Consider the following 16,813-nt stretch of genomic DNA (forward strand, 5'->3'; position numbering starts at 1 on the left):
TATTACGAGCAAACTGTCGAAACTAAGTAGTGACCGACAATTTCTGGACCACGTAAACAAGGTTGTTTTGCCAACACTGTGAAATTATCTGCAGAACATACATTAGACGTTTTGACACGAGCACAATGAAGATAGCAGAGTGTGACCGCATGTACTTAGCTCATGTTGCAGACTAAAAGCTGTTTAAATTACATTAAAGTAAAGGCTAGCTTAAAAGCCTGTCACGCTAATACAGTTTTAAATACAGTTGGGAAATAGATTTTCAACAAGATTTTTAGTATAAAAGTAACGTAGGGTCATCGTTCGGTCTGCCTATTCTTAGTCATACTTAGGTTCCGGTCGCTTTAGAAAATAGTTATCCTGTTTTAAAAGCAATGTACAAATACATTTTATTTCTTGAACTGTATGTTAAACTACAATTTACTTCAATAGACAATTCCATTTTATACATAGTTCTTGGTTTTTGGTGACATACTTTCAAAATCCCTTTAAGATTTTTTACTTGGCTATTTTCATTGCAAAATAAATGTTTATTTGTACCCAAAACCTATAAGTATATTTTTACAAATTCTCCTAAGGAAGTGTTTTCTGTTGTCATACAACTATAATCAGTTTGTATAATATAGTTTAAGGCAACTACTGTATTATATACTGTTGTGTTTACTACATATTGTTCTCCTATCGGCTTTCCGCTTGACCGGATGCAGTGTTTCGACTGACTTACTGTTTATATAATACTATTGTGCCACGTTATATTGTGTGGTTCGAATTGGCCAACTTTGTTTACGTTTTAAAACTTTGTTTTCTGTAAAAGTGCAATATTTATTTTTTTACGATAATTTTCTGTCGATGGCCATTTTTATGTAGATCGGTGATTAGACTGTGACACGATTATTGGTAGATATTAAACATGCTTCGGTTGTCCCCTCCAGTTTTCTTCTATCTTTAAGTTGTACACAGCCTATAATTGCTCGATTCTTAGCTGTTTACTGTGACCACAAATGGTCACTACGCTATTGACTTACCTTATTAACTACTGTCGCAATTAACCTACTATGTTTATTTGCGCTGTGGCTACATAATTGATCTTCTGTTTATTTAGTATGGCCACATGCATTACGAATTGACTAGTCTACTGGGATCTGGGATACGCTGTGGTCTCGGCAATATTGTACAACGTATTAATTTATTGCTCGCCACTAAATCAACTTAATACAAACGGTTTGACAGCCGCACATGTGCCCCTGCAGGGTTATCTATATCGTCATCATCATCAGCTTTATATACCTGGCCTTTTAGCCAGGACTTTTTCTTTGTCGCTTCGTTATAGAATCGCCGATTAAGTGACATAAGCGTTCGTTAATATGACGTTGACATTCGACTCGTCTTATGTCAATTCCATACATTTTGATCGGCGATTCTGTCAAGAAACGATAAGGAAAACATCTTGATTAACCCCCCTGCTTATATTTTTTATAATTTTACTTATTTTTTATAATTTATCGGAAAATATTTGCGATTGAATTTTAAAAAATGGGATATCATCAAAGTAAATTATACATACAAAATTTTCCTAAAAGCTTCTAGTGGCAACTCCAAATAACATTTTCCGGAATATATTCTGCAGTAATAAAATAACTTATCGGGATTGGTAAGCGGTAATGCAAAATGTGGCATGGGGTAAAGTGTAGCATGGGGCAAAATTGTTTATGGCAATGTGGGGCAATGGCATGGTGAACAGCTAATCTTCACAAACATGCAACATCCTGACGAGTTTCCGTGTGAGGTGTGATAATAAAATTGATTGTGTATGAATTTGTATACACCTATGATTCTGAATTTGCTTGTGTTAGCTCTATGTGTGATTATTGTACATAAATGTAGCCAATTCTGTTATTGTGATGCAAGATCAATGCGGCTTGGTTCCTTGTGCAGTCGATTAAAGAAGTTCATAATATAAGACAGCGGCGAAGGCTGGCTCTTTAAAGTCATTGCTCTAAAAAAACCCTTTCGCTCTGAAAAACAAAAAACTTATTCGATCCAGTCCTTATTTGTTGTTCGATAAACAGCAAAACAGTATTTTACGTGGGAGAGCCATGCTTCGGCACGAATGGGCCGGCTCGACCGGAGAAATACCACGTTCTCACAGAAAACCGGCGTGAAACAGCGCTTGCGCTGTGTTTCGCCGAGTGAGTGAGTTTACCGGAGGTCCAATTCCCTTCCCTATCCTCCCCTTTTCCCTCCTTTTCCCATCCCTACTATAATTATCCTATTCCCTTTTAAAAGGCCGGCAACGCACCTGCAGCTCTTCTGATGCTGCGAGTGTCCATGGGTGACGGAAGTTGCTTTCCATCAGGTGACCCGTTTGCTCGTTTGCCCCCTTATTTCATAAAAAAAAAAGTATTCTTAGTCATGCGTCACGTCAAGCAAACACTGTATCACATTATATTAGTTCAACTTTTAATTACAATATTATTTTGTAATATGATAGAAAACAAACTGGATCGAACATGGATCAAGGCTGCACGAATATTGCTTTGTCAAACAAACACTATTTTATCTAGATTTAATCACATTATATTAGTTTGACATTTCATTAGAATATCGTTTTGTAGTTTAATAGCCTGTAACAAACTGGATCGAACAAGGAGTTAAAGACTGTATTCATTATGCATTAGAATAGCTAGTAAAATTGGGGTACAAATATGAAACTTAGTTTAAGAGCATGGATACTATAAATCCGCCTGTCCGGGCTTATGCCATAACAGTTGGAAAGTTGAGCAGTTGGGCTCAGGAGTTGAAGCCACGTGACTAGCGTGGTCGCCAGTTTAGCTCGTAAATAACCGTATGTGCTGCTATTGTTTTGAGGCTTAAAAGTTTTCAAACTGATAGATTAGTTTGAATATGAATTATTGATTTATTGTTAAAGTGGCTTTGATGCAGTGGAACTTCTGTATCGCGAATCTTACATGTTGCTGCAATAAAACATTAAAACCTACGTAGCCTTTGTTCTTTCACAGGACGCAAAAAAAGAGTATGTTCATGCCTTTCCTGTAATTCGATTTAGCCGATGGTAATAGATAGACGCATTTCTTCAATAAAGTGTGGATGTAATTTACCAAATATAAGTGTCCGACTACGGGGTTTCAAAATCAAAAACTGCATTCCAAACCGTGGGATATATGGCATTTCTAATGCCGGTTTTCACCAACCGCCTCCTAACGCTAAGTGGTCCCCTAGCGGCCATTAAGGGTACATATCCTTCAAGTCTTCACGAATTTTTGTGTGTGACGTTCGTCCTTAGGGCGTAAGAACTTTTGCAAAACATTACATTTTTTTAATGTGTTTGTTTTAAGAGATATTTGACCCGCAAAGATCGCTAGGGAACACTTAGCGTTAGGTGACCGTTGGTGAAAACATGCATTAGAATTTTTTGCCATGAAGTTATGTGCCTTTCAGGGTATTGACTAACGTGTACGAAATTATATTGTGAAAATAAAAATTCAATTCAAAAATAAAAATTCACGGCAATGGCGACATTTGTTTTGATGAGACTATGTGAGGGAAACCGTCATGTTATGAATTTGGGTGTATTAACGTAATCCCCGAACGACATTGCTTCCGGATTTGTGAGATGACGCACGTAAATACAGGCGTGACCCTGAATATTATATTTGATTATGATACGTGCATGGTGTCTTTGAATGTAAGGCTTTGCTTCGATGACAGACAAAAAAAAAATCCACAGCCGAACATAGAACCTCCTCCTTTTTGGAAGTCGGTTAAAATCTACGATAATTTTTTATCTAAGTGCTCTCGTAACTTCTCGTCTGAAGACGGCCACTTAATTTCGATCGATCGACGATTTCACCTTTCAAATTAACTGGTTAAATTGATTTTGAATTCTTAATTGTTTAAAACTAAGTTAAAGAAACTACTTGATTTGCGACGGATCCAAACGATCAGCGGGGCTAAAATGGTCACATTTAGCAATTCGTCTCAATCAATTTAGCAAATGAATTGTCAAAACTGTCAAACTGACAAATGTCAAATCAGTACAAAAATACAGAAAGGAATTGCAAGCAAAGTTACATTTTGCGATTTTAGAAAAATGAATCATATTATGATTCATATCATGATTCTTCAAAGCGACCATTTTAGTCCCGCTGCAGAGAACTTCTCTCTGTTTTTTAAATTACTGGTTTAGTAATCATGTTCGTAAAGATAAGGCGTTTCAGACAGACAGGGCCTGTAGACAAGTGGCAAAGCGCTAACGCTAACGCTAGCGCTACAAAATGTATGCGATTTGACATAAGTCATCGCTTCGCTAGCGAATACTAATGTCAAATCCATACATTTTGTAGCGCTAGCGTTAACGTTAGCGTAAGCGTTTTGCCACTTGTCTACGGGGGCAGGTCAGTAGATGTTTATTTGTAATCGAGTTTTCAAGTCAAAGATTAGGTACGTTACAGGCAGACAACATTTTCCGTTTACGATACTCGTATCAATAAATACAAATCGACTGCGGAAGTTGCGGGCGCACGCACGACCGAATATTGGTTTGTTGCGTGTCAGCACTGTCAGCTGATTCACCACCCAAATATAAGGTCAGATGGAATCCACTTGCGCTGATCTGAGTTGAAATTAACCCTAAATAGCTTTGTCCACACTGTGCCTTTTTCTGTTCGTCAAGGGCATGCGTTAGCGCAGTCAACAGCGAACGTGAGGCATGCCCGCAACGCATGCCCTCTGACCGTATCCAAAACTTCAAAAATGACAACCATATGAAAGTTGATGACGAAAATTGAAGATGAAAGTGCACAGTGTGGACATAACTAATATCATGGCATTTCTGTCGTACTTCGCGTTTATGAAAGAGATAACATGATACTTAATCTAGGGTTACTTTTAATCTAGGTATAAGTGGACTCTTTATGGTAAAACCGCACGAGACGCACTACGTAGCAGCTGAATGTGAACTGTTACGTATCCGCTGCAGCGTGGTGTCGCTTAGTGCGGTCTCACCTTTATCTGACTACTTATTTATTTTAGTGACAAAAGAAATTCAGTGCCACGGCTTTGAAAGGTACAGTCGCGAATAACAGTGCCCAAAAACTAGCGTCTTCCCCCAAGTGCGTGAGAGCATATCCCGGTCTTCCCATATATGGCAAGCGGTCAGTGAGCGACATGGCGTGGGGCTACTGGTCCGCGTCGTCCGTGCTGCCCGACCGCGGGCGGAGCCCCCGGCGAGGCGGCGCCCCGGCCAACCCGCCCACCGCGCGAGACGTCCTCGAACCTCAAGATGAGAGCGTTATCGCCTCAAACAGCAGAGATCATTCCGCGTCACCCTCCTCGAATGGCGCTGACCCAAGACACGCGGTGCCCGCCAGCGCCCTCTTCGGCGAACACTACGAGATGTCACGCCGACCTTCTCTAGATCTCGGCTCCGTGCGCAGCGCCCTCGCGTCATGCTCAGGAGGCACCCTCAGCGCCGGATCCACGCTCACTCGGGGGGGCACCGTGGCGGATTACATACCATGCCCTCACCACCACCGGGTGTACGTCGACCACCACAAGCACTACGAGCAGCCGATCCAGCCGGTGCACGTGGGGGTCCCCCACCACTCCCACTCGCAGCCCCACTCCCATCCCCACTCGCGAGCCTCCAGCAGACACCACACCGATGATGAGGACGACCTAGAACCGGCTTATGCTACAGGTATGTGCTTAGATTGTTGTTGCTCACTAGATCGGATTATTTGGTTTTTTTGACTATAACTATAGAAGAAAGCATTGAATTATGAATGCCATCGTTCATACTCGTACGAGATACGCGATCTAATTTATATTCCGTATTATTTTATTTTTCAACCCCAAGCTAGAGGTTGAAGCAACCCATGGGTACAACAAACTGCTGTGCTTTATCATCATAATGGCCGAAATTATACCAACATTTGTAAATCCTTCAATCGTTAATCGGCTAAAATTAAAAAGGAATTTCCAACTCTTCAATTAATGAGTTGAGTTTAAAGGAATTGGAATTTTGATTTCGGCAGACTGAATTTAAAAGTTTAATTACGAGATTACAATGCCGTTTCCAGACTCCCCATTCTACGAAGCTATGATGAATAACCATGATAATCGAGTGCTGCCATGATTGTGAAACAAGCGTACACAATCGACGTCCGCGATCATACGCAATATATTATTCCGCTAATTGTTCGTAATCGCCTGTGTTGGTCAATCATAGGTTTTGGCTAACATGGAAAGTAGCTATTTCATAAATAGTTAAGCTTTAAGCTGATGCTGATCACGCGTGCCAGTCTCATTACACGGTAATCGTGTTAGGGAATTCGGTCGTTAGCGCAGCACGGCGCATTAGGTGGCAAATGAGTGTGCACAGCCGCGCACCGCCGCGCACACCCGCGCATCGCCTCGCACCGCGCCGCGCGATAATTGACACACCCGAATTGATCGACAGACTGTGAAACGTGATGAAACTAGTGCGATACGTAGATTCGCGGTGATTGGGTTAATGTATAGCCACGTTCGCTCACGATGAGCTAATGCAGAAGATTGTAAACGTGTGGAGGGTATATTCGTCTATGACTGCTCTTTATTGATGACAATTGTCCATTGTATAAACAAATTCGCAGTTGTAGCAATCATGGTTTATTCATCATGACCCTGGCAGAGTCTCGAAATAGCAGATATACAAGCTAGCAGGTATCTTGTAACCCTTAATGTTAGTAATATAAGGACCCTGAGCCATGTAAGGCCATGTTACTTTGAAGGCCAACTGTTAAAAAGTCGTAGTTATCGTCATTGTAAGACATATTCTTTCTACTACACACTTAGATCCATCAAACTTAAGGCCACAAACGCTGCGGCGAGTCGATCGCGCCGCAATTGTGGCAGTGAGATCTCACTGTTTCTAGACTTCGGTTGTCGAGGCTACAATAATTGTAATTTCCGCACCCTGAAAAACTTTATTTTTTAGTTACATAACCTATGTCTATCTCAAATTTAATTACAGGGCATTGAAAGAAATTGTAATGTCGTTTTAGTAAAAGCAAATAAATAAATACTTGTACCTCTATTTTCAAGTTAAACGACTGATGTATAATATTGGCCTTGTTTGGAGCTGTGTTCCTTGCAAGGCCATTTGGAAGAGCTTAACAAAACTTAAGTTTATTAAATGGCTATTGAAGCTAGGTTAAAAAGAGATTTATAATATGATACCTTATAAAACAGAGCATTACTTGATAATTTGTTTTCTTAAGGCGAGGATAAACCCCAATTTGTTATTCCGTGACTCCCGGTTTACCTAGTTCCAATATAATAACAAAAATGTAAAAAAATATGAGATGTAAAGCACAATATTTAAAATACCTTAAACCATAAACATTTTAATAAAACGTAATACTTTGGCTGTAATTAATTTACAAACTCACCTCCGACAAAAATCCATTTCATCGAAATATAAGTATTAACTAGGAAAATTATACATTTTATCTGAATAAATTGTTAGTAAATCTATATTAAAATCTTCTGAACCGAACATTTTTGTTTCTTAATATTTATTTCCAAAGATATTAAAAAAAACATGAAAAATAGAGAAGATCCGCCCCTAGTAACTACAGTTTAATGCTAAGCTAAAATGAATCTTATTGCGATGCGTATACGCTTGGTCTTTGGTTGTGTGCAAGGTTATCGTTTTGGATTGAGATTGATCCCCGCCTTAATTTATTTAGTTAATAAACGAATAACAAGCATTTTCCCGTTACAGTGGCCTTACATGGCTCAGGGTCCTTACGTGTATGATAATTAATTGATAGTCCATTGTCGACGTTGCTTGTGCTGGATATAAACAGCTGATAAATCACGAATCATAGTGGCAATCTTAGTTACCCACCGTAAACCAATAGGGAGAGTTGCCTTTATACGTTACAAAAGTAGTTTCACAGACAAGGACAAAATCAATTGTAACAATAACGTCAGTATATACATACAGAGTGGATCTTTATATTAGTAAAGGGGTTAATGTTTTTCGATTTACACAAAAAGAAAACCACTCGACTCTTGGCACATGAGTAACGCTCACTTATGACGGCAAAACATCCAAAACATCTGCCCGAGACGTTAATATATTCTGATATTGGTGCAAAATGTTGCTAGAAAATTCTAGCTGCTAATAGACGTTATGAAATATGTTCTAGGCGGGATTTATATTATCCTAACTAAAAGCTTAAAAGGCTGTACTGATTTAAATACAATTTGGCATGAAGATGCTTTAAGAGATGAGAAAAGACATGTAAAATGACTATACGTTAAACCAGTGTTTCCCAACCTGTGGTCCGCGGACCCCTGGGGGTCCGCGAGTATTTATTTGAGGGCCGCGGTATCATCTCTGCACCATACGTAATCCGATTTTTTTGCTGTTTTTTTATTAAGGGGGTCCGTGAAAACCGTACTCGACTTCCTGGGGGTCCGTGGCTGAAAAAGGTTGGGAAACACTGCGTTAAACAAATTAGCGTACCGAAGTTGCGTACTCCTCAAGTTCATAACTGATAATATCCTATCTCCAACACAATAACGATCTATTAAACTTGCTACGTAACGTATCTTGTATTAATTTAATTATCGACAGCCGCAACTCAGAAATAAACTTTGTACTGTAGGGTGCTCTTACTTTGCTGGTAATGATTGCTTACCTTGATGGTATTGAAATTGTACCTCGAAAAGGGGCTTATTTGGTTGGTCTTGAAAATGAATAACAGAGGATTCGTTTGAGGTTTTGAGGTGAAAGAAAAAAAGTGAAGATCGTTTCATGAGTTTTGAGAGATAAAGAGAGGAATATGAGATGTTCACTAAAACCTCTAATAATAATAATAATAAACATTTATTCAACATGTAAACACATTCCACATTACAATAATTTAATCTTTATTTGATAGGTTTTCATTGAAAAAAAAGAGAAGGTTTATTTGATAGGTTTAAAAAAATGGAAAGGGCTCTTTTCGTAGGTTTTGAGAATGAAATAAATAGTATTTAATAGTAGTAGTTTAATAGATTTTCAGAGAGAAAGTAAGGGTAAATTTGGTAGATTTCATATAAATATGTATAAATAAATAGTATTCATTTATTAGCTTTTAAAAGAAATCAATGCAAATCTTCTACCTTGTTTCATCTTTTTAAAACTGTTTTTTCTAGATATATCACCTCAAAAAAGTTAGTTTCGAAAGTCTGAATCAGCAAAATAAAACAAGACTTCAACAGTAAACCGAGTTTTTCAATTAGAACCGAAAATAACAAGAATATGTTTGAAGGAAAAAGTTTTTCGCCTCGCCGTAATAATAGAAATGCCACATCAGCATGGCTGTGGCCTGTCCCGACTATGTCTTTATGACAAGCCCTGAGTAACATACTTAGACCTTATACTAAAGCAATAGGGTTCAAAATGTATCTTACTTGTTTGCGGTTGGCGATTGTACGTGAACCAAAAACTTTTTATGGGTACAAATCCTATCTAAAGAAAATCGCAGGTATATGTGAGAATTTTGCAAACTATACTCAGTTTTAGTTCGTCTTGATCTAAAACAAATGAGTGGTTTTCACCAATGAAAATGTTACGAAAATATCAGGACTATGATTTAGTAGATTTTTAACTTCTGTTTAGTCTTTATTTAAGCAGTTGATCAGGTCTTAATATTTGTAGTTTAATCCCCTACCTTTTAATACGCTTTTAGAGTTTACTTATAATAATGCTTAAAAAAGTTTAAGTAAACAACAACATTATAATATTATTAATGGCTTAAACGCACAATGAAAGCGTAGCAACTCTGTCTCTCTCTCGGATGCTAAAAATAAACCAGTCCACGGATTTAATTAATTGGAGTAGGTTAAATACGGCGCAAACCGACAGCTACGGCACGGGGCGGGGGAACAGGGCCAAACTTCTAAATCCTTAACTAATTAAATTGAACCACTTGGCTCACTCGCGACTTTCCACGTTATAAATTATATACGCAGCATAATACAGGAGTATAAAGCCCAGTTTCTGAGTTTTTCCACTATGCTTTTTGATTGGGTTGACTAGTTGTTTTCTAGTTCTTTCCTCTGGACTAGGCCGACTATGTTGCGAGAATGCCGTATGTGCTTGGGCAACCATACGGACATTTAAATCTTGTCCCAGGCACTACAGTGTTTGAGGAGAGGTTACTTTGCTCTGAAAATACTCTATAAATAATAATAATAATATCTATGGACGCTTCACACCACGTCAGTCTGGCCCCGTGCTAAGTACCTAAAGGACTTGTGTTACAGGTACCAGACAACGGAAATATATTTAATACTTTTATACTATACATATATTTAAGATTTTTATTATATTATACACATATTTAATACACATCCAGACCCGGGAACATTCAAAACTTTTTGTTCCGTCGGCGGGATTCGAACCCGCGACCCTCGGCTTGAGCTACCAACGCGCTCACCACTGAGCCACAGAGGTCGTCATATAATAAATCATCCACAAAGGATGCAAAAGCCTAGTTTTTTTTATTGGGTTAACGTTAAAAAGTTATCAACAACGCTAGTAAAAAGACGTATAAGTCGTATTCTTGAAATTATTGCCAAAACATCATGACAGCGTTGTGTTGCTACTTGTATGTTGTCTGAAATCGTAATTATGTGTGCGTAAAGACGTAACGGATATTTCTCGTTTATAATAATAATCCGAGAAGTTACTTGCGGCTCCGCCCATGTAATTCATATGTTAATTATTATAGATTTGTGTGGATTTCAAAGCCACAGTTTGATATACATAAATAAACAATAAATTTAAATGTGAAAAGTAATTGAACGAAACAATATTACATTATAGTTACAAAGGGTATGGATCGGGCGAAATGGGTCGCATTTATGCATTTGTCCCAGGTGAATGGGAATAATTACATTGGGCCTCTGCGTTGTTCATTCTATCATATCGTACGTCAACACTCGTATTGAATGAGACCGATAGGATTTGTCAAGGTTTTAGACCAATGGTTAGGTATTTTGGGGTCCTTTCTGGTTTATACCCTGGAAGAGGAAACATGGGTGTCAAGGTGACGATGTGCCGTGACGAATGATTTGCATCTTTATTATTTATCCTCTTTTGGAACGAAGTTCCTTATCGCGCGTTCGGCGTAAAAAAGGCTAGACAGAACGACATTTGACCTCGACACTTTTTATCTATAAAATTTTCATATCGCGATGTTAGTTGCCAAACTCCTGCGGAACGCCTGGACCGATTGAGTTGAAATTTAGTATGCTTATTATTTGTTCTGCGGGTTTGAGAATCGAGCAATTCATTTTGCTTTCTCGAAGTCTGCGTTTCGGCAGCGCCGTTGGAGCGCCGCGCGTGCGAAGATGTATGGGGGTTTAGCGATAAAACCAGCCGAAATGATTTTGTACTTGTAGCATTACCAAACGGCATAATCCTCGTGACACAATCAACGTCATCATGACATCTTCCTAAATAGGAACCGTAGGCTCAAGCACAATAGACAGAACGATTTGAGTACACTTCTATCGGCCTACTGGTTCGTTCTGTCTTTCTTGTGGCTCAAGCATATTTCACACGCCGTCAATTTTTTTTTGTAAAATACACAAGTACTTTTTAGTTTATTCGCGTTAAGAACGTATAATGTATATGCTTAACGCGAAAAGACTACAATATGACCTACATATCTACGTCGGATATGAAACGTTCTGTGAACTTTGCATTTAATTGATTCAAAAGCGTTTCTCATTACTGCCGATAGCGATCTTAATGAGTTTTAAAATTTCGAAGGCGTGATGAATGTTCCCGCTCAATACCTGACATGTTTTAACTTCAAAAGACTGACATGACATGAGTTTTCACCACAAAAGTTGACATGCCATGAGTTTTCGTTTGAATACCGAATAGAAATGGTTCGGACCATTGATTTTGTTTGAATGCATCAGGTCATATAGATCAGGGGTCACCAAATGGCGGACCGCGGTCCGCATCCGGACCGCCGACCCATTGTGTGCGGACCAAGCATGTTCGAAGGTGATCTTTGTTCATCTTCTTCTTCTTCAACATCTCCAGGATTTAATGTCAATAACAATAGCTTGCACCAATATTTCACTCCAACGGCTTGGGGGAATTACCCAGATTCTGGGCCAGGGGGGGGGCAAATTACGCAGATTCTGGGCCAGGGGGGGTCAAATCAGATGCCCCCCCTCGGTACGCCCATGTATATTGATCTATTTCTGTGGTTGCTCCTTATCATCTGTCAAGAAGCTTATTATTCTCCCTGCCAAGATAATTTTGCAACATATAAGACGAGGACAAAACATTTTATAGCCATAATATTTTTACGAACAATGTAGATTTTTTTATTAGTAGAAGGTAGTTTTAAGGAAATTGGCCTTCTCAACTATTTAAGCCGGCGACACACTAACTCTAAATTCGTGTTTCAATAAATCAACATGGCTCACTCTGCACTAATTTGTTTCGCGTCCGACCCAAATATCCCACTTCGACATGTTTCCCGTTTTTACCCCAACTGGGATCCGCCTAATAAGATAAATCACCTTACGTTTGATTTGAAGGGGGTCGTAAATAAGGCGTCGCGGGAACTTCGCAACTTTTGTCGCCTGGCAAGTTTTGTAATAGTATACCAGTCAACTCTCATTCTACTGAATTATAGCTAAGCTCAGAGATATATATATAATAAGTTAAGTAGGTGCACATAGGAGTTATACAACGTTAGATAACAATTGTTGTCTAACTTTTTTTAACAAATTATAACAAAATGCACGTTTATTTTTTGACATGTTGTAGCGAATGTTACACGCTGTTGTAAATTGTTATCGTGTTACACATTGTTTTATAACGTTATACATATAACTGCTGTGTTGGGAGCACCTTTAGTGATGAGTTATCACACAAAATCTATACGTCTATTGTCATAGACGTCATTAAATAAATACGTGTCACGTCACAAAACTTTATATGCCCAGTTTTGTGATTTTGGTTATTATAGGTAACTACTTGTGTAACTATCAAGCTATAAGTATTTCTCCAAATGTAGCTGTTAGTGAAACAGGTGTTGTTTCCGACGGTTTTCAGCAACTTGCCGCAGACATCTGGCGTTGAAATGCGCGTCGCGTTATTGTACTACCAAGCATCATGTTGCGTAGTGTAAGCGAGGCTTAAGGATTGGCGTGCCAAATTCCAATATATAGAGAGCCAATTTTTCTCACATATACTCGTATATTTTTTCTCACTCTATATTCTCTGCTACATTCCCGTCTCTTATTGTGATTGACATTTTAGGCATTATATACAAGGTGTAACAAAACTAACTTGCTGGAGGAGCGAATTTTTTTTTGCGATTTGTATGAGCGAGCGCCCGAGTGTCATTCCCAAACAAAAGTAAAACAAAAGATACTTTCAACGCTGCTACTTTCACAGCGTACTTCACCCTAACTAAAGTATTATATCACTTGGTTTTGTAACACACTGAATTTGCAAAAAGCTTTATTTTATAGTTACAGTTGTGTATCGAGCTAATTATAAAATAAGGCCCCACTTTCAGTTACAGCGGTAAGTGGGTTAAACTGCAGACGACGAAGGTCGACTGCGCTTCCGCCAGCTATTTATACTGTGACATTGGCCCGTGCAGTACAGCTTTCTGTTATCATGATTGCCCTAGTACATAGCGGTAGGGAAATGTTAAGTTCCTTTCATTTGTACTAAAATATGTTGGTTGTAGCTTTGATCGCACAGAAAGTTGTTTGTCGCGCTTTTATCATAACAAATTTTATTCAAATCGGTTTAGCAGTTTTATTATGAAGAAAATACGGGCAGGCAGGCAGATAAACTCTTCTAATGGTAAAGCGGTTTCTGGCAACGGCAGCGATTCAATAAAATTTTATATACCTACTAGCTGTCCCGGCAAACGTTTCTTTGCCATATATAGTATTTCGGCCGTATTATTTTATTGAAGTGTTTAATAAGTATGTCACCATGGCAACGTCCATCGCCATCCCGTCGCACAAACAATGGTCGCCGTCAGTCTCGAGTTGTAATAATTTACTATTATTTATTCAACAAATGCACTTATCAATATAATATAGTACCCGGAGCCGTTTCGGAGGAGTACGCGGCCTAACATTTTGACACGAGAATTTTATATATAAGAAGATAGGACATCTTACGGCCGTTCCCAATATTTGAGCTATCTCTGGTTTTGCCCTACTAGAGATATGAATAGCTCACATTAGACATTAGAGACATATATTTTATGTCAATTGTGAGCTATTCCTATCTCTAGTAGGGCAAAACCAGAGATAGATCAAATATTGGGAACGGCCGTTACTGGGTCTTAATTCTTATTCCTGGTAACCAAACATTTTTGCAGTTTACTGAAACTTTGATCAAAACTCTGTTTTCTAGATTTTATAACGTGTGATTTTTTAAATGTTTTCCGGGTTTTATTTATAGGCTTTTGCGCTATAGTATTTTTGTATTGTAGAGTTTGTTTTAATCGTCTATATTGAGGTTGGCAATTTTTGCTTTAACGATTAAGAAGTGTCAATTGTGTGTTTAAATGTTTTTCTTGTACTAATTCTTACTTGTTTCTTTTTCAGGTAAGTCCAGCTTGACGAATCGACTTCTTAAGAAAACATAATATGGTATGCTACTTTTGATGTTGCTACTTAAAAGTACCAATCATAAGGATCATATCCAACAAAATAAGGTTTAAAATTTTTGTATTTGTATTTAAACTATTCAACTTAAGATATTGAGGTCTGTTGGGAGTCAGTATTGAAATATTTGTCTCGGCTTTTCAATACCGCGACGGCTGCACCTCGAAATATTTAAGAATTCTAACTTCCCAGTCTATCTACAAAATAAATTCAAAACATATTTTAAAACATACTATTTGAGATGAAGAATGAAGATCTTCCGTTCGAGTTGGTACATGGTAGATATATTACTTGGTCTACTCTCCTTCCACCTTACAAGTTTTGATCAGGCCACGTGTGAAAATACTTATGACTAGAACTAGATATAGACAGATAACTGATAACTAAATATAACTATCAGTTATCACAAAAGTATACACGCGCCGGTCACCGCTTAAGATTGTTTCACTTTAAAAATATGTATTTTAATTTTTACGAAATTGAGGTAACATGTTCATTGTCAAAATAAACTTAAGCATAATTTCATTCCGTGTAAACTGTAAACAGGCTTATTAATATACATTGGAAAGCCAAATCGACAAGGAAAATCATTGCTCGCGATCAAATTTGTATTTTGTTAATCAAAAAAATATTTACTAACAACATTTTTTCGTATCTTTTGTGCGCTTTATTAGAAATTTTCGGTTAATCTTTAATTAAATCTATATAGGCTCTATCTGCGCCGGTACAAAATATTAATATTCCGCCGAAGAATTTAATAGAACCCGTTCTGACGGAAGTTGAATTTTGACGAAAACTGCCGAAGTAGATTGTCGTGGACGGTGTGTAGCAACAGAAAAATTTTGGTTCAGAAATTATCTTAACTAATTTAAGTAGTAAACGTAAAAAAGGTTAGCTTTCAGTCTGGAAGCCAAACATCAACCATACACGGATATTTAGTCTTACTGCCGCACTAAGAGACGAATATTATTAACTATTTAAATCTAATTAAATTAATAGTTTAAACGTACAATTCCGTGCATCGCGATCGATCGCGACCGCGCGCGACCTACGACTGTTGTCGGCTGCGCGCGTCTGTCGCGGGCCACGGAAGCGGTGCCATACATTTTCATACACTGACTATTGTCGCGAGCGGCCGACGACAGCCGCAGCTACAAAAAGCTGCAGTGGTGTCGCTGCAGCTTCACACACGTAACCACTGCTCGACGACATTTTGTCGTTGCGATGTGGTGTGGTTGTGGTACGCGTGGGCCTTGGCCTTAGACGTCGCTTTTGTCAGAATTTCTTTTTTGTACCTACATTCATCAGAGCGCAATTCGGTATGATACCTATCCCGAATATTTTAAGTATGTAGTATTCAATAATGAAATAATAAATCACTTACATTTGAAAATTCGAAAATTATTGCATTTATAAAGTTTTTAAAATTAGTTCAAAGACGAATAATATCTAAACTTATTTGCTCTCCCTACTTTAATTAAACTTGGCCAACCTTACGCGGGGGCTAATCTCTACGCAAAAAATTATTTAACTTGCCATTCTAACCTGAACTCGCAGGAATGGTTTAATTTATTTAAATTTTTAACCCGATTTTACAAACTTTTTCACCCAAAAATCATCTTGACAGTAAATGGCTTGACTATGGAATAAATGTGAAATATCTTAAGACAAGGCTGTCCCTGAATTAGCAGGTCGATGTCTGTCAGTACGAAATATCGACGTTAAGGATATTAAAATAACATTCATATCAGCGCGCCTTGTACAGGGCGGTTACGACGCTCGCCGCGTTCTTGATCGGGCGAAATAGGAAAAAATATATATTTTATTTTATTATTTTTAATGACCGAATCATTTATTAAAAATCTATTCGGTTATTTTGCTAGAACTATAAAAAAGCTATTCTTTTTGTAAAAAAAATAATATCATTGTCATTGAAAATTACGAGATGTTCCAATTTGAAGTGTATTTTTATAGTGATATTCAAGATTTTTTTACAGAATTACCATGCCATTTTTCAATATTCTGTTCGGTTATTTCGTTACTTTGTTTCTTTTTGTGTCTACATGAATTTTGATGTAAGGGA

General features: G+C 38.0%; 1 protein-coding gene across 5 annotated transcripts in view; it reads left to right on the top strand.

Annotated features, from left to right (window-relative positions):
• LOC121735320 (atypical protein kinase C) overlaps nucleotides 1-16,813 on the top strand; it is a 227,865-nt gene that overhangs the window by 99,115 nt on the left and 111,937 nt on the right. The window contains exon 2 of one of the 5 annotated variants that reach the window (XM_042126103.1): nucleotides 5,053-5,719. The exons of the other annotated variants lie outside the window; for them this stretch is intronic. Within the exon in view, the coding sequence (XP_041982037.1) occupies nucleotides 5,188-5,719 (532 nt within the window). The 5' untranslated portion in view covers nucleotides 5,053-5,187. The remainder of the gene's footprint in view (nucleotides 1-5,052; nucleotides 5,720-16,813) is intronic. 5 annotated transcript variants of the gene reach the window in all.

The sequence above is a fragment of the Aricia agestis genome, chromosome 17 (assembly GCF_905147365.1).
Source record: "Aricia agestis chromosome 17, ilAriAges1.1, whole genome shotgun sequence".
Classification (NCBI taxonomy): Eukaryota; Metazoa; Arthropoda; class Insecta; order Lepidoptera; family Lycaenidae; genus Aricia; species Aricia agestis.